Source organism: Tamandua tetradactyla, chromosome 4 (genome assembly GCF_023851605.1).
Source record: "Tamandua tetradactyla isolate mTamTet1 chromosome 4, mTamTet1.pri, whole genome shotgun sequence".
In the NCBI taxonomy this organism is placed as follows: Eukaryota; Metazoa; Chordata; class Mammalia; order Pilosa; family Myrmecophagidae; genus Tamandua; species Tamandua tetradactyla.
The window spans coordinates 109,790,789-109,810,290 of record NC_135330.1 but is presented as its reverse complement, the minus strand read 5'-3'; the positions used below and the strand labels follow the sequence as shown (position 1 = coordinate 109,810,290).

Sequence of the window (19,502 nt, the reverse complement as noted above, 5' to 3'; positions counted from 1 at the left end):
GTGTCACTGCTTTCAGCTCTTCTGGGTATATACTGAGTAGTGCTATTGCCAGGTTATAGAACAACTCAATATTTAGTTTCCTAAAGAACCACCAAACTGTCTTCCATACCAGCTGTACTGTTATATATTCCCACCAGCAGTGGGTAAGTGTCTCAATTTCTCCACATCCTCTCCAATATTTGTAGTTTCCTGTTTGTTTAATGGCAGCCATTCTTATATGTGTGAGGTGATAACTCATTGTAGTCTTGATCTACATTTCCCTTATAGCTAATGAAAATGAGCATCTCTTCATGTGTTTCTGAGCCATCTGTATTTGCTCTTCAGAAAAAAAGGCCTATTCATATCTGTATTAGTTAGGGTTCTCTAGAGAAACAGAATCAACACGAAATATTTGTAAATATAAAATTTATAAAAGTGTCTCACATAACCATGGGAACATAGAGTCCAAAATACATAGGACAGGCTGTGAGGCTGGCGATTCTGATGGAGGGTCTGAATGAACTCAACAGGAGAGGCTTGCTGGCCAAAGCAGGAAGAGAGCCTTTCTCTTCTGAATCCTCCTTAAAGGACTTCCAGTGATTAGATTAAGCATCACTCATTAAAGAAGACACTCCCCTTGGCTGATTACAAATGAAATCAGCTGTGGATGCAGCCAGCATAATCATGATTTAATTTTATGAAATGTCCTCATAGCAGCAGACCAGCCAGCACTTGCCCAACAAGACAAACAGGTACCACCACCTTTCCAAGTTGATACATGAACCTGATCATGACAGTATCTTTAGCCCATTTTATAATTGGGTTGTTTGTTCTTTTGTTGTTGAGTTGTATGATTTCTTTGTGTATACAGGATATTAAACCTTTGTCCAATGTGTGATTTCCAAATATTTTCTCCCATTGAGTTGGCTGCCTCTTCACAATTTTTCTCAGTCTTTTGAGGTGTAGAAGCATTTGATTTTGAGGAGTTCCCGTTTAGCTATTTTTCCTTTTGTTGCTTGTGCTTTGGGTTTAAGAAGCTCCCTCCTATTACTAGGTCTTGAAGATGTTTCCCTATATTTACTTCTAGAAGATTAATACTAGTTCTTGTATTTAGGTGTTTGACCTACTTTGAGTTAATTTTTGTATAGGGTGTGAGGTAAGGATCCTCTTTCATTCTTTTGACTATTGATATCCAGTTCTCCCATGCCTGTTTATTGAAAAGACTATTTTGTCCCAGTTCAGTGGATTTGGGGGCCTTATCAAAAATCAGTTGACTATAGATTTGGTAGTCTGTTTCTGCACCCTTAATTGAATTCCATTCGTCAAGACTTCTATCCTTGTGACCATGCTGTTTTGACCACTGTGGCTTTATAGTAAGTTTTAAAGTTAGGAAGTATTAATCCTCCCACTTCATTCTTCTTTTCTAGGATGCTTTTAGCTATTCCATGTCTGTTTCCTTTCCAGATGAATTTGGTAACTAGCTTTTCAAAGTCTTCAAAGTAGGTTGTTGAAATTTTGATTGATACTGCATTGAATCTGTAGATCAATTTGGGTAGAATTGACGTCTTAACTATTTTTAACCTACCTGTCCATGAGCAGGGAATGCCTTTTCATCTATTTAGATCTTCTTTGACTTCTTTTAGCAATGTTATGTAGTTTTCTGTGTACAAGTCCTTTACTTCCTTAGTTAAGTTCATTCCTAGGTGCTTGATTCTTTTAGTTGCTATTTTGAATGGAATTTTTTCCCTTGACTGACTCTTCAGTTAGGTCATTGCTTGTGTATAGAAACATTACTGACTTTTGCACATTAATTTTATAACCCACCACCCTGCTGAATTTATTAGCTCAAGTAAGTTTGTTGTAGATTTCTCAGCATTTTCTAAGTATAGTATCATGTCATCTGAAGATAATGAAAGCTTTACTTCTTTCTTTCCAATTTGGATGCCTTTTATTTCTTTGTCCTGCCTGATAGCTCTAGCTCAGTGTTGAATTATAGTGGTGACAAAGGGCATCCTTGTTTCATTTACCATTTAAGGGGGAAAGCTTTCAGTCTCTCTCCATTGAGTATGATGCTGGCTATGGGTTTTTCATATATGCCCTTTATCATGGAGGAAGTAACCTTTGATTCCTATCTCTTGAAGTGTTTTTATCAGAAAAGGATATTGAATTTTCTCGAATGCTTTTTCAGCATCAACTGAGATGATCATGTGATTTTTCCCTTTCAATTTGTTAACGTGCTGTGTTTCATTAATTGATTTTCTTGTGTAGAACCATCCTTGCGTTCCTAGTTGTCTAATTTGTTGACATATAGTCGTTCATAGTATCATATGTGATTTATTTCTTCAGGGTCTGTGGTAATGAACTCCCTCTCATTTCTCATGTTGTTTATTTGCACACTCTCTCTTTTTTTCTTTGTGAGCCTTGCTAGTGGTCCATCGATTTTATTGATCTTCTCAGAGAACCACCCTTTGGTTTGATTGATTCTCTCTGTTGTTCTTTTGTTTCCCCCGTTCATTTAACTCTGCTTTAATCTTTGCATTCCTAGTATAAACCCCAGTATAATTACTGGTATAATTCTTTCAATGTGTTGTTGTATTTGATTTGCTAGTATTTTGTGAGAATTTTTACATCTATGTTCATTAGGGAGATTGGCTTGCAGTTTTCCTTTCTTGTAATGTCTTTACTTGGTTTTGGTATTAAAGTGATATTGGCGTCATAAAATGAGTTAGGTAGTGTTTCTTTTTCCTCAATTTTTTGGAAAAGTTTGAGCAGTATTGGTGTTAGTTCTTTTTGGAATGTTTGATAAAATTCCTCTATGAAGCCATCTGGCCCTGGGTTTTTCTTTGTAGGAAGATTTTTGATGATTGATTAAATCTCTTTACTTATGATTGGTTTGTTGAAATCTTCTGTTTCTTCTCGAGTCAGTGTAGCTTGTTTGTGTGTTTACAGGAATATATCCATTTTATCTAAGTTGTCTAGTTTATTGACATATAGTTATTTATAGTTTTGTCTTATGATTTCTTTTATTTCTGCAGGGTCTATGGTAATGACCCCGCTCTCATTTCTGATCTTGTTTATTTGCATCTTCTCTCTTTTTTTCTTTTTCAGCCTTGCTAGCAGCCCATCGATTTTACTGGTTTTCTGAAAGAACTATCTTTTGGTTTTTATTCTCTCTATTGCTCAATTGTTCTCCCATTCATTTAACTCTGCTTTAATCTTTGTTATTTCTCATCTTCTGTTTGCTTTGGGGTTAGTTTGCTGTTCTCTCAAGTTCCTCCAGGTGAACAGTTAAGTCCTCGATTTTTTCTCTCTCTTGTTTTTTTTTTTTTTACAGTGGAATAAGTGGGTTAAATTTTATTACTAAGTTATCATCAGTTATACTAAAATTGAAAATAATCAAAATATACATTGTTTATAGAAGACACACTTAAAACTACAGATCCCAATAATTAAGACACTTCCAATTGGTCCAGATGGTGTTGTAAGATAGTCCAAGGGGCCATCTCCCATTGGTATCTTAAATAAAAGTTTGGGAGACAAGGGGAAATAGGAACAGTATATGTATGTGCTATTAAGATGAAATTGATATGAAAATAAATGTGATTGGTGGTCACATAGGGAGTGTAGAGCCAAGAAATCGAAAGTGTCCAGAATGTGCCCTAATTTAGCAACTCACACGAGCATTTGGAGAGAAAGCAAAGCCATGCATAGGCCCTTAGAAAGGGTGGGGCTGCCATTTCTAAATCCCAGAGCATAAATGACCTTCAGGATTTCAAATGCAATGGAATTTGGACTGCAGAGTTTGCAACTGTTTGGATAAAGGGACCTCTGTTTATGTTTTTTTTTTTTTTTTTATTAATTAACGGAAAAAAAAGAAATTAACCCAACATTTAGAAATCATACCATTCTACATATGCAATCAGTAATTCTTAACATCATCACATAGATGCATGATCATCGTTTCTTAGTACATTTGCATCGGTTTAGAAGAACTAGCAACACAACCGAAGAAGATATAGAATGTTAATATAGAGAAAAAAATGAAAGTAATAGTAGTAAAAACAAAACAAAACAAAACAAAAACCTATAGCTCGGATGCAGCTTCATTCAGTGTTTTAACATGATTACTTTACAATTAGGTATTATTGTGCTGTCCATTTTTGAGTTTTTGTATCTAGTCCTGTTGCACAGTCTGTATCCCTTCAGCTCCAATTACCCATTATCTTACCCTGTTTCTAACTCCTGCTGGACTCTTACCAATGACATATTCCAAGTTTATTCTCGAATGTCGATTCACATCATTGGGACCATACAGTATTTGTCTTTTAGTTTTTGGCTAGACTCACTCAGCATAATGTTCTCTAGGTCCATCCATGTTATTACATGCTTCATAAATTTATCCTGTCTTAAAGCTGCATAATATTCCATCGTATGTATATACCACAGTTTGTTTAGCCACTCGTCTGTTGATGGACATTTTGGCTGTTTCCATCTCTTTGCAATTGTAAATAACGCTGCTATAAACATTGGTGTGCAAATGTCCGTTTGTGTCTTTGCCCTTAATTCCTTTGAGTAGATTCCCAGCAATGGTATTGCTGGGTCGTATGGCAATTCTATATTCAGCTTTTTGAGGAACCGCCAAACTGCCTTCCACAGTGGTTGCACCATTTGACATTCCCACCAACAGTGGATAAGTGTGCCTCTTTCTCCTCATCCTCTCCAGCACTTGTCATTTTCTGTTTTGTTGATAATGGCCATTGTGGTGGGTGTGAGATGATATCTCATTGTGGTTTTGATTTGCATTTCTCTAATGGCCAGGGACATTGAGCATCTCTTCATGTGCTTTTTGGCCATTTGTATTTCCTCTTCTGAGAGGTGTCTGTTCAAGTCTTTTTCCCATTTTGTAATTGAGTTGACTGTCTTTTTGTTGTTGAGTTGAACAATCTCTTTATAAATTCTGGATACTAGACCTTTATCTGATATGTCATTTCCAAATATTGTCTCCCATTGTATAGGCTGTCTTTCTACTTTCTTGATGAAGTTCTTTGATGCACAAAAGTGTTTAATTTTGAGGAGCTCCCATTTATTTATTTCCTTCTTCAGTGCTCTTGCTTTAGCTTTAAGGTCCATAAAACCGCCTCCAATTGTAAGATTCATAAGATATCTCCTACATTTTCCTCTAACTGTTTTATAGTCTTAGACCTAATGTTTAGATCTTTGATCCATTTTGAGTTAACTTTTGTATAGGGTGTGAGATATGGGTCTTCTTTCATTCTTTTGCATATGGATATCCAGTTCTCTAGGCACCATTTATTGAAGAGACTGTTCTGTCCCAGGTGAGTTGGTTTGACTGCCTTATCAAAGATCAAATGTCCATAGATGAGAGGGTCTATATCTGAGCACTCTATTCGATTCCATTGGTCGATATATCTATCTTTATGCCAATACCATGCTGTTTTGACCACTGTGGCTTCATAATATGCCTTAAAGTCCGGCAGCATGAGACCTCCAGCTTCGTTTTTTTTCCTCAAGATGTTTTTAGCAATTCGGGGCACCCTGCCCTCCCAGATAAATTTGCTTATTGGTTTTTCTATTTCTGAAAAATAAGTTGTTGGGATTTTGATTGGTATTGCATTGAATCTGTAAATCAATTTAGGTAGAATTGACATCTTAACTGTATTTAGTCTTCCAACCCATGAACACGGTATGCCCTTCCATCTATTTAGGTCTTCTGTGATTTCTTTTAACAGTTTTTTGTAGTTTTCTTTATATAGGTTTTTTGTCTCTTTAGTTAAATTTATTCCTAGGTATTTCATTCTTTTAGTTGCAATTGTAAATGGAATTTGTTTCTTGATTTCCCCCTCAGCTTGTTCATTACTAGTGTATAGAAATGCTACAGATTTTTGAATGTTGATCTTGTAACCTGCTACTTTGCTGTACTCATTTATTAACTCTAGTAGTTTTGTTGTGGATTTTTCCGGGTTTTTGATCTTGTTTTTTTAATATAGGAATTTAGGGCAACAAATTTCCTTCTCAGCACGGCCTTTGTTGCATCCCATAAGTCCTGATATGATGTGTTCTCATTTTCATTCATCTCTAGATAACTACTGATTTCTCTAGCAGTTTCTTCTTTTGACCCACTTTTTGTTTAAGAGTGTGTTGTTTAATCTCCATGTATTTGTAAAAGTTCTCATTCTTTGGTGGTTATTGATATCCAGCTTTATTCCATTGTGATCAGAGAAGGTGCTTTGAATAATTTCAATGTTTTTAAATGCATAAAGACCTGTTTTATGCCCTAGCATGTGATCTATCCTGGAGAATGTTCCATGAGCACTAGAGAAGAATGTATATCCTGGTGTTTGGGGACCTATATATGTGTCTTAGGTCTAATTCATTTATCAAGGTGTTTTAACTCCTCTATTTCCTTGTTTATCCTCTGTCTGGTTATTCTACATATAGAGGAAAGTGATGTATGAAAGTCTCCTACTATTATTGAAACATATATTGCTCCCAGTTTTGCCAATGTCTGTCTCATGTACTTTGGAGCTCCTTGGTTGGAAGCATAAACATTTATGATCATTATTTCTTCTTGGTGAATTGAATCTTTAATTAATGTATAGTGTCTTCTTTGTCTCTTATGATGTCTTTACATTTAAAGTCCATTTTGTTCATTATTGGTGTAGCTACTCCTGCTTTCTTTTGGTTATAACTGGTGTGGAACATCTTTTTCCATCCTTTCACTTTCAATCTATTTGTATCCTTGTGTCTAAGATGAGTCTCTTGTAAGCAGCATATAGCTGGATTATGTTTCTTAATCTGTTATGCCTATCTGCATCTTTTAATTGGTAAGTTTAGCCATTAACATTCAGAGTTACCACGTAAAAGGCGTTTCTTGAATCCACCATATCCTTTGGATTTTGTTCGTCAGATCTATATGTTCTTTTCCCTCTCTTTTTATCCTTTAAGTTACCCTTACTCGTACTCTTCAGTTCTGTGCCATCTTCCAGACTTTCTTCTCCTCTCTTTTTTTTTTTTTCTTCAACTGGCAGAATTCCCTTTAGTATTTCTTGTAGGGCTGGTCTCTTGTTGACAAATTGTGTCAGGATTTGTTTGTCTGTGAAAATTTTAATCTCCCCCTCAGTTTTGAAGGACAGTTTAGCTGGGTACAGAATTCTTGACTGGAAGTATTTCTCTTTCAGAATCTTAAATATATCATACCACTGCCTTCTTACCTCCATATTATAAGTTGCCTAATCTGAACGCATTCTTAGTGGTTACCCTTGTATGTAGTAGATTGTTTTTCTCTTGCTGCTTTCAGGATTTTCTGTTTCTCTTCAACATTTGACAGACTGATTAGTATGTGTTTTTGGAAAGGCCTATTTGGTTTTATTCTATTTGGAGTTTTTTGGGCTTCTTTGATTTGTATATTCATGTCCTTTGTAAGGGTTGGGAAATTTTTCCCATTGTATCTTCAACTAATTTTACTAGCCCTTTACTCTTCTCTTCTCCTTCTGTGACACCTATGATTCTTATATTTGTGTGCTTTGTTTTGTCCATCATTTCCCTGAGATCCAATTCAAATTTTCCATCTTTTTTGCCATTTGCTCTTTTGAGTGTTCAAAATCAGTTGTGTCCTAGCCTCTAATTCACTTGTTCCTTCTTCTACCTCTTCAAATCTGCTGTTGTATTCTTGAGTGTATTTTTTATTTGATCTACAGCATCTTTAATCTCTGTGATATCTGCTGTTTTTCTGTTTTTCTTTTCAAATTCCTTTTTATGCTTTTCTAATGTCATCTTGGTCTCCATTATGTCATTAGCCATCACATTTATTGTATTTAGTAGAGTTATATGAGCGTCTTTAATTAGTTGTCTCCTCTCGTGTTTTAATTTATTTGATTGTTAGGCTAGGCTATATCTGTCTGCATCTTGATATGCTAAGCAATCTTGTGTTGTCTTCACAACATGTAGATATCTTGATTGATTTATTTTGTAAGTTGATTTCCTTCAGTAGTCTGAAGCTTTGTATTTGCAGGATAGATGTGGAGCAGGATGCTGGGCGCAGGGCGGGGCACCACAGTGCAGTTATGCATTGCAGCGTAGATTTTGACAAAGGTTGGGGACAGTCTGCTGGTGCCTTTGAGCATGGAGTGCATGTTGTGGGGTTGTAGAGGTTCAGTGTGGGGGCCATGGATATGTGGTGCATTTCAGGCAGACCTTAGAACACAGGAGCAGGGTATGGCATGGGGTGCACAGGTAGAGCATTCCTTGCCCCGATCTCCCCAACTGTGCAGTCCTGAGGGCTCCGAGCGGGCTTCTGTTTGGAAAGGGATGTGTTAGGCTGTTTGCACCAGCTGGACAGTCTCTGGTTCTCTGTATCTCAGTTCTTCAGCTTTTGTAACCAGGCCTCCCTGTGTAGTGTAGAAGACCTTCCCAGGTCACTTACACCCTAAAATTGCCATCTCAGTTGCCTTCCCATCCCTTTTCTAGCTGTTCCCTGGAGCAGGGGTGAACTTGAGCTTTCCTAGTCCACCATCTCTTCCTGGAACCCTAGGTCCAGCCTTTTTGCAGTATTTTGCTATGTCTGACTCAAAAAGCCTAGGTTTTTTGTTGATTTTCTTTCCCGTCAGCCCTGCCCCTCTCTGCCAGGGCAAATACTCGTAGTACCTTTAATGCTTATCCCAGGTTTTTCTGTGCTGGGGGCCTATTTTCAGTAGTCAGAAATTTGTTAATTCTGCAAGTGAACGTTGGTTGAGCTAAGCCCTTGCTGCTAGTAAAGTCTGTTTCCTTTCCCCTCACGGAACCCCCGGACGTGCCTGTGGGTGAGGGGCCCCAGCTTCCATGGCTTGGGGAATTACAGTTCTGTGTGGGATCTCAGCTGGTCCATCTTGTCCAGACTGGTGTACACTATGTTTTCAGTCTCTGATGTGGCCCCAGCAGTTTTTCTGTACAGGTCCTGACTATTTACTAGCTGCTCTGGAAGATGAACTGGAGGATGAACTAAATTCCACACTTCACTAAGCAGCCATTTTCTGTTATTTGTATTCTTTAAATACTGTGTTTTTATAGCATGTTTTCTTGTTTCATAAATACAACCTCATTACTCTTTTTTTTTTCTTTTCTTTTTTTCTCATTACTCTTAATCATAGTTCTTTTTCTTTTGTTTTAGATTTCTTTTCCCTGCATGGTTTCTCTGCCTTCCTTCTACTTTTTTGTTTGTTTTGTTTGGCTGCTATCTTTTATATTGGAGACTTTCTGAAATATCTGATTGCTACTCATATGTACAAGTAATTCATTAAAAATTAGACTATTTTAGCACCTGGGTAGCATTTGTGTATTTAACTGTGTAGTGATTTTGAGGCAGTTCCTTAGGAAATCTCATTTTATATCTTTAGATGTTTTCTGTTAGACTCACAGATTACTCAGATATATAATAGAGGGATAAGGTAGTAAAACTGGATTCTGACTCATTCTTTAGTGGACTTTAAACTAGTCCTTCTGTCATTAGTCCCATTTTAACCTCCCTACCGGAAGTACCTGGTGCACTACTTCCTGACCCTTTTGGAGGTTAAAGATTTCATTTGGTTCTCCTGTTGGCTTTCTTCATTGCTGGCTTTCCATTCAGCTTTTCTCCATCTGCTTTCCAGCTTTCACAATTTTGTTTCTGATGTCCTCTCTCCCATTTCCTTTGTTTTCATATGTTTGTCTTTTTAAATAATTCATTTACTGCCATTTTAATGACAGTTTAAGGAAAGAGGCACAGCTAATGGATGCATTCAATTCACTATCCTTAACCAGTATTGTTTATCTTTTAAAGATCTAGTTTAACACAGTTTATTGTGGTTTTAGTTATATAGGAGTTTTCAATATTTTGTAGTCAGATTTGTTCATCTCTTTCTGTATGACTTCTGGGTTCAGGTCAAAATGTTCCAAAGTACTTCCTTATTACATGAGGTTATAAAGATATCCTTTTATATTTACTTCTAGTACATTTCAGTTTTGTTTTTTTACATGTAAATAATTGATTTTTTTGTGTATTGTGACTGTGTAATGATCTAAATTAGTCAGTTTTTGCACCAGTCTTTACTGAATTTTTTACTTCATTTTTTAAAAATCTCCTTATATTCTCCAGTTTTACATTTTTACCTACTGTTGCATTACTTCCTTTTTTACTGTAAACCCGGCATCCAGCTATCTATTTTTTTTTCTTAGTTCAGGTACCAAAAGAGTAGAATACATATGGTCCCCCTTTTATGGATACCACTGCATATATTTGCTTTATAGGAGGCAATCACCTCCAGAAAATAACAATTTTTGAATCACCAGTCTGGACAAAATGAACCAGCTGAGACCCCCCACAGAACTGTAATTCCCCAAGCCAGGGAGGCCAGGGCCCCTCCCCCACCAGCATGGCAGGAGGTTCCCTGAGGGGAAAGATGCTTTTAATGACTCCTACTGCTGGAAATGTTGTTTATCAAAATTACATTTTTAAGTTTTTTACTTGATATATAAAAATGTAATTCTTTTTTTCAAATTGATTTCATATTGGTAACCTTGCCTATCTCTCTTAGTCTAATAATTTCAATGTAGAATTTGAGTTTTTATGTATTGAGAGTCAAATGATCTGTGGATAATGATAATCATTATTCGTGAAAAATGATATAACAAAAAATTTTTGTTGTTTCATTATTTCCAGTGATCTTTTATTTTGTTTTCTTGTCTTATTGAACTAGCTGGGTCCTTAGTACAAGGCTGAAGAAAAAGCATGAAAATGGGCATTCTTCTCTTTATCTGATTTTTAAGAGGAATGGTTTCAGTACTTCATCATTACTTATAATGTTTGCTGTGGGGTTTTTGTTTCTTTTAGACACTGTTTATCAAATTAAGAATACCCTTTGTTCCTCATTTACTAAGTTTATTTATTTATTTATTTATTTTGCATGGGCAGGCACTGGTAATCGAACCCGGGTCTCTGGCATGGTAGACGAGAACTCTGTCTGCTGAGCCAACCATCGTACCACCCTTAAGTTTATTTTTTTTAATTATAAATGGATTAAATATGAACTGTTTCTGCATTACTTTCATTTGTTAATAAGCATTAACAATCTATAATTTGCATTAACCCGGGTCTCGGGCATGACAGGCGAGAATTCTGCCTGCTGAACCAGCCTTGTACCACGCTGTATTTTTCTTTAAAGACTGCTGATTTGGGTTGTCAGTATTTCTTATTTAAGGTTTTTATATCTCTGTTCATTAATGAGATGGCCTGTAATTTTCCTTTTTCTAATGTCCTTGATAGGCTTTAGTATCAATGTTGTACTAGTCTTATAAAATGAAATGAAGAAAGTTTCTATTTTTTCTATGCTAGAAGAGTCTGAATGAAAGTGGAATTACCTGTTCCTTGAATGTTTGGTAGAGTTCCCTGGTAAAACCATGTGGACTTGGTGTTTTATTTGTAGAAGCTAATTGAAGACTCACATTCTTTAATAGTGATAGAGCTATTCAGATTTTAATTTCTTTCTGTTTGAATTTTGGTCATTTATATTTCTGTAGGGATTTTCCATTTGATCTGTGTTTTCCAATTGGTATAAAATTATTCATAATAATCTCCTATTATCTTTCTAATCTGTGTGCTTATACTCTACTTTTTTCCCATGGATTTTTTTAAGATTTCAAATTCTTTATTGTTTAATGCAGTACATGATTACATTAATTTTTTTCATCATGTACCTGTGCATTTATCATCACAATTGACTTTTTGTGTGTGTGTGTGTGTGAAAAATAACATATATGCAAAAAAGCAATAAATTTCAAAGCACATCAACACCAATTAATTGTACAACAGATTTCAGAGTTTAGTATGAGTTACAGTTCCACAATTTTAGGTTTTTTACTTTTAGCTGCTCTAAGATGCTGAAGACTAAAAGAAATATCAATACAACAATACAGCAATCATACTTATTTGTTAAACCCTACCTTCTCTGTATAACTCCACCATCACCTTTGATCTTTCTCCCACTCTTTAGAGGTATTTGGGCTGTGCCCATTCTAACTTTTCCATGTTGGGAAGGGCTGTTGATAGTATCGGATAGAGGGATGAAACTAGTTGATGTTGTGGAGAGTGCTTATGCTCTACTTTTAATACCCAGTACTGCTTTATGGACCTTCCCTTTTTCTTGATCAGTTTAGCTGGAGGCTTGCTTAATTTTATTCATTATTTAAAAAAAAAAAAGATTTTTAGCTTTGTTAATTGAGCTGCATGTTTTAATCTTTGTTTTCAGTCTCGACTCTGCTCATATTTTAATTATTTCCTTTGTTTTACCTTTTACCTTCTTTGGGCCTTTTTTGTGTCTTCCTAATTTCTAGATTCTTTTCTGATATAAGCATTTATGGCTATACATTTTTCTAGTTCCTGTTTTTTTTCTGTGGTATGAAAATTGGCAAAAATACTTTCAGTGTGGAGAAAATAATCTCATTCTGACTTATAAATTTTCACGACCAGTTGTAACTTAAATTCATAGTCCTTGCCATATCAAACAATATGATTTTGAACAGTACATTAAAAAATCATACTTATTAATGTTGGTATAATGTCCTCTTGTTTCAAATAGGATTCACCTTTATTTGATCTTATTAAACAATCTAAGGACCGAGAAGGACCAACTGATCACCTTGAATCTACTTGTACTGTCAACCTTCCCCTTCAGAATAATCACACTGCAGCAGATATGTAAGTAGAGCATATGTTATGTTATCTTTTCAATCTGAAAATAGATTTTGAACATAAGTGAAGTCAAGATACTATGTAGAAGCTATGGGGAATATAGTTTTGAAGAAAAATTGTTCCTGCTTTTGAGCTGCAGGAAATTAAGATACATCACCTAAAGAAAGGTCATATAAAGTGGCACAAAGTGTCATTGAAGTCCTTCAGCGTTGGGTGATGAAGGCATAGCAGAGATGATAATTCAGGTAGGTCTTAAGTGCTGAGTAGGAGTTCAACATGGAAACTGAAAAGAAGAGAGAAGACAGAAGAGTGTTCAAAAAAAAAGACATAGCATAACAGTCACAGAACATTTTCTGGGGAGTACAAGTTAGTCCATTTTGAATGAAGCATAGAATAGGCATAGGATGTAGTATGGGATATGAGACTAAATGCTTGATTAGTGCATGATGGCGATGGAAGAACAAAGCAATAGCTAACATTTATTGAGGGTACATTATGAGCTGGGCAGTGTGCTAAGTACTTCAGATTCACCTTTTTTCACTTAATCTTCATTAAAGACCTGTAAAGTTAATAGGTACGGCTGTCAGCTTCAGTTATCTGTAAAATGGGAATTAGAAAGATAAAGTAACTTGCTGAGACCAGCAAATCAAAGCAAAGCTGTCTGACTCCAAAGCCCATGCGCTTAATCACCCTCAATACACTGCTTTTCATAGAAATGTACCTAAAGTTATGTTTCCATTTGGTTCTGTATAGGAACTGACTTTACAGTGCTCTGTGATCTAGTGCAGTGACCATTTTCTAGAGATGTTACTTCTATATTAATTTGTATCAAAAGCATCTCTCGCCTAAATTTCATATATAGATTTGATTGCTAGGTAATGTTTTTATATAAACAAAGCAAGACTTATTTTTTAAAAAACAATTTTATTCACACCCCATACAGTCCGCCTAAAGTGTACAATAAATGGCTTTTGGTATAGTCACAGAGTTGTACATTCATGATCAATTTTGAGGATATTTTCATTGCTCCAAAAAGAAAAATTCCATACCCCTCACACATCACTATTATTAACACTTAGCATTGATATGGTACCTTTGTTACAGTTGATGAAGAAATATTACTGTTAACTATAGTCCACAGTTTGCATCAGTTTTTTTTCCCATCACCATCCTATTATTAATACCTTGTAATAGTGATGTATAATTGTTCTAGTTCATGGAAGAACATTCTTATATTTGTACTATTAACCACAACTGCCATCCACAACAGGTTCACTATGTGATACAGTACTATGTTTTATCCTCTATCTTTCCTTCCAATGATATACACAGCCCTAAACTTCCCCCTTTCAACTGTGATCATACCCATAATTCAGTGCTATTAATTACACTCACAGTAATGTGCTACCATCATCTCTATCCATTTCCAAGCATTTACAAGCAACCTTATTGAAAATTCTCCACAAATTAAGCCTCAGCTCCCCATTCTCTACTCGTATTTTGTCTCCTGACGGTGCTCTAGATTTTAACTCCATGAGTTTGCGCAGTATAATTACCTCTTACTATTGAGATCATATAATATTTGTCCTTTTGTATCTGGCTTATTTCACTCAACATAAGTTTCATCCATGTTGTCACGTGTGTCAGGACTTCATACCCTCTTAGGGCTAAATAATATTCCACCATATATATATATATATACCACATTTTAATTCATTCATTGATTGATGGGCACATCTTTTGGCTGTTATGAATAAGGCCAATATGAACAATGGTGTGCAAATGTCTGTTTGAGCCCTTCCTTTCAGATCCTCTGGGTATATACCAAATAATCAGAGTCACCAGATCGTGTGGCAATTTTATATGTAGCTCCTGAGGGACTGCCAAACTGTCTTTCACCATGGATGTACCATTCTACATTCCCACCAGCAGTGAATAGGTGTTTTTGATTCTCCGCATCCTCTCCAACACTCGTAGTGCCCTATTTATTTAATAGTTGGCCATTCGTGTAGGTGTGAAATGATATCTCATGTAGCTTTGATTTTAATTTCCTTAATAGCTCGTGAAATTGAGCATCTTTTCATGTGCTTTTTAGCCATTTGTATATAGTTGTTGGAAAAATGTATATTCATGTCTTTTGCCAATTTTTTATTGAGTTGTTTTTCTTTTTATTGTTGATTTTAGGATGTCTTTATGTATTCTGGATATTAAACCACAACCTGTTATGTAGTTTCCAAATGTTTTCTCCCAAAGAACAGGCTGCTTTTTCACCTTCTTGCCAAAGTCCTTTAAAGCATAAAAGTATTCAGTTTTGAGGAGGTACCATCTGTCTATTTTTTCTTCCATTACTTGTGCTTTGTGTATAAGGTCTAAGAAACCACGACCTACCTCAAGATCTTGAAATACTTCCCTACATTTCCTTCTAAGGGTTTTATGGTACTGTCTCTTATGTTTAGGTCTTTGATATATATATATATATATATTTTAGAATAATGAACAATATTTTACTGAAACATAAAACTTATAAAAGTTTCCAGGCAAGCCATACAAAATAGTCACAAGCTTCTTTTTTTGAAGGGAGGCTTCTACACTTGACAGAAAAGTTGCAATAAATTAGTGAGGGCTGTGATGTTTGTTTGGTGTTCCCATTTTGGTTCAGGCAATCAAGCTTGTCCTTTTTTGGCCTCTAAATAAAGTTAGACTTGGCTAGAGGATTATTCTGAAAACAACTGGTTAGTCGCTTTCAACTAATACATTTAATTAGATCACCTTAAAAAAGGAGGGAAAGGAGTTCATAAAATTAAAATAAAACTAACACCCTCCTCAAAAATGAAAAAATAAAAATAAAATGAAGGAAAACACTTGCATCCCTGCAGATAACCTTACCAACTACCTTCATTCACAGTGCTTTATACTTAAATCGTGTTGGGGGATGTGAATAAAAGCAGGAAAAGGGGCCACTGCTTTTAAACATTTGCAACAATCCAGATGGTACTTCTAGGCTCTGCTCATACTTTTTAACAGTGAATGAGGTCAAGACATAAACTTACTAATGTGTATTTAATCACCACAGGACTGAAAATGACTGGGCTTTTATTCTGAATGTTTCTAAGACTTGTGTCCATTAAATGAAAACAAAAAAGGAAAAAAATCTTGGCAGAACAGGGGAAGTGATGCACAGTTGATGATCAGATCAATTTAAATATTATTTATGGCATATAGCTTACTCCATGCTCCAGCTGTTTCTGTGGCTTGTACTTTATTGACTTTCCACTGATCTACTGCATCATTTGCTAATGGATCATCTGGATTGGGAGCACTTAACAAAGCCTGGATTGATAGCAGAACTGTGTGGATCTGCGGTGCTGGAAACACTTATCTTTAAAAATATCTTAATGTATTTATTCTTCCCAACTTATTTACATTAGAGTGGTAAATTTTGGTCATGAAACATACTTTAGGGGCTACCATCGAGTATTCTTCTGGAAGAAATAGTGTAAGTTTAAAAGTCCCTTTCTCAAAGGACTTAACTTGGGGGCCAGTGTTAACCACATGAAAATAATGGGTGTCACTCTCATCTGTTTCTGCGTTAATACCAGGGACTGGTTCTGCCAGCAAACACTGGGTTTTCTTGATGATCCTGAGAGGATAAGCCCGTTCATCTTGTCAGTTCCCAAGTTCAGCCTCTGTTTTTATTCCCAGCTCTGATTGTCTCACAGGAGTGGAGCGCTTAGATTTATTTTGAGTTAATTTCTGTGTAAGTGTGAGGGAGGGGTCCCCTTTCAGTTTTTTAGATATGGATATCCAGTTCTCCCAGCACCTTTTGTTGAAAAGACTGTTCTGTCCCAGTTGAGTAAACTTGGCAGCCTTGTCAAAAATCATTTGGGTGCATGAGTGGTTCAGTGGTAGAATGCTCACCTTCCATGCGGGAGACCCAGGTTCAATTCCCACAACATGCACCTGAAAAAAAAAGTTAGTTGACCCTTGATATGAGGGTGTATTTCTGAACTCTCAATTTTATTCCATTCATCAATTTGTCTATCTTTATGTCAGAATCATGCTATTTTGACCACTGTAAATTTGTAATGTGCTTTAAAGTCAGAAAGTGTGAGAATTACAACTTAATCCTTCTTTCTTAAGATGTTTTTGGCTATTCCAGGCCTCTTACCATTCCAAATAAATTTGGTAGTTGGCCTTTCCAGTTCTGCAAAGTAGGCTGTTAGAATTTTGATTGGGATTGTACTGAATCTGTAAATCAATTTGGATAGAATTGACATCTTAATAACATATACTCTTCCAATCCATGAACAGTGGAATGTCCTTCCACTTATTTAGGTCATGTTTGATTTCTTTTAGCAATGCTTTGTAGGTTTTTGTGTACAGGTCCTTTACATCTTTGGTAAAATTTATTCCTAGATATTTGATTCTTTAAGTTGCTATTGTAAATGGAATTTTTTTCTTGATTTCCTCCTCAGATTGCTCATTACTAGTGTATAAGAAACACTACTGATTTTTGCTTGTTAACCTTGTCTTGTGCCACATTGCTTAACTCGTTTTTTTTTTAGCTCTAGTGGCTTTGTTGTAGATTTTTGGGGAGTTTCTAAATATAGAATCCTGTCATCTTCAAATAGTGAAAATTTTATTTCTTCCTTTTCAATTTGAATACCTTTTATTTCTTTTTCTTGCTTGATTGCTCTAGGTAGAAGTTCTAGCACAATGTTGGACAACAGTGGTGGCAGTAGACATCCTTGTCTTATTCCAGATCTTAGAGGGGAAGCTTTCAGTCTTTCATCACTGAATATGATGTTAGTTGTGGGTTTTTCATAGTTGCCCTTTATTATGTTGAGCAAGTTTCCTTGTTTTTCTGTCTTTCGAAATGTTTTTATCAGGAAGATGCTGAATTTTGTCAGATAACTTTTCTGTGTCAATCAAGATGATCATGTGGTTTGTCCCTTTTGATCTGTTAATGTGGTATATTGCATTAATTGATTTTTTTGTATTGAACCTCCTTTCAAGCCTTATTTTTTCCTTTAATTCAATAAGCTTATCTGTTGTGTGCCGGAAAGTATTCTAAGCGCTGTAAAGAACAAAGATGTTTAAGAGAGACTAGATCCTTCCCCTCATAAAGTATATATTCTGAAGGAAGGAAACAGGAAATGAACATGAAAACTGGTAAGATGAATATAGAATGTAATCAGTACTGTAAAGGAAGTAAACAGAGTGATGTGGAAGAGAGTAATTGAGAGGGTAATGGAATGTTTAGGGATGCTTTCTCTGATGAAATACTGTTTATAACTGAAACTCAAGGGCATATAGATGCTAGCCAGGCAAAAATTTGCATGACAGTCTTTCTAGCAGAGCAGACATCAAGTAAAAAAGCCCTAGGGCAGGTCAGACATGACTGGTGTGAGGGATAGAAAGAAACCCCAGTGTGGCTATCCAGAGAAAGAGGAAAGTGGAACTAGTTGAGGTTGGGGAGGCAAACTGTGGCTAGATCTTGTAGATTCCCATAGGGCATAGTAAAGAGTTTGGTTTTATAAGGTCAGTGAAAAAACATTAAGAATTTAAAACAGGGTGTAGGTTGTTATAATCTGTATTTTTAAAGGACCACTCTGGCTGCTCTTTGGAGGACACATTGGTTTGGAAAAGGGAAAGAAAGGGCAAAGGAGAAACTTTTGAGACCAGTTTGAAGACTATTTCAGCAATCCAACTGAGAAATGTAGGTGACTTTATCTTAGGTATGGCAGTAGAGATTGAAAGAAATGGGAAGCTTCAGGATATTTTTTAGAGATAGACTTAATAAAATTTGGTTTTGCATTGGAATTGAGGAATGAGGAAAAGGGTAAAATTTCAAATGACTCCTAGGTTTTTTAATTAAGAAACTGGGTAATGTAGAAAGAAACATTTGCTGAGATGGGAAAGACATCAGAAGCTCTGTTTGGGCCTTATTAAGTTTCAGATTCATATAGTGATTTCGGTTAGGTAATTGGATATTTGCACCTGGAACTCCACCCAAGTTGAGGCAGTCTGCAATATTGTCAGGAAACTGAAGGGAAACTCCCAGGATGATAGTAGGCCGCCAGATACTGTAAAGTATAATATTACTGTGATGGTAATTCCCTTTTACTAATCTACTAATTAGTATAGTACATGTAGTAGAAACATCCATAATGAGGTACAAATCCTGCTTCTTGCTCAGAATTATTTCTCAGCTACTGAAACAGAATCAAAAAGTGGATCTAGATTATTCTGTTAAAAAGGAGGCAACCCAGAGCAATAGAACTTCCAGGAATTGAGAGAGAATATTTACTAATATATTTGCCTTTGATTTATACCTGATGTATTTGGTACACAGATGTAAATCTGCCTTGATAGTGTCTAACTTATTCATTGAATGCTGTACTGTATATATATGTGTATATATATTTTTTATCATATATGTGATCCATAATTATCATATATTATGAACCATGGTTATCAATACAGATTTTTCAAAGAGGAAAATCAGAAATATGACAGCATTATTTTGGTATCAATAACTTGTTCTTTCAAGGTGGTATCATTTTCTGGTCTCAATTCCACCATAATTGCTAAAATTGAACATTATATACATGTACAGCTGTTTTTTTCAATAGGCAGTAATTCTGGGAAAAGCTGTTAAGTAAAATTAGACATGATGATGACGAGCTTAGTATTTCTATAGTCTGTCTTTTACAGCTTGTATTTAAATAGCCTGCTCTAGGAAATTGATAGCAGATTAAATGGACAAGTTATGTCTGTACATATATGAATAGCATTATGT

The 19,502-nt window shown here is 35.7% G+C and overlaps 1 protein-coding gene and 1 pseudogene across 11 annotated transcripts in view; one reads left to right on the top strand and one right to left on the bottom strand.

Annotated features, from left to right (window-relative positions):
• RB1 (RB transcriptional corepressor 1) overlaps positions 1-19,502 on the top strand; it is a 217,807-nt gene that overhangs the window by 174,458 nt on the left and 23,847 nt on the right. For all 11 annotated transcript variants that reach the window (XM_077158230.1, XM_077158231.1, XM_077158224.1 and 8 more), the window contains one exon: positions 12,588-12,706. In XM_077158230.1, coding sequence (XP_077014345.1) covers positions 12,588-12,706 — 119 coding nt within the window. The remainder of the gene's footprint in view (positions 1-12,587; positions 12,707-19,502) is intronic.
• LOC143679464 (ubiquitin-conjugating enzyme E2 N pseudogene) lies at positions 15,899-19,285 on the bottom strand (annotated as a pseudogene).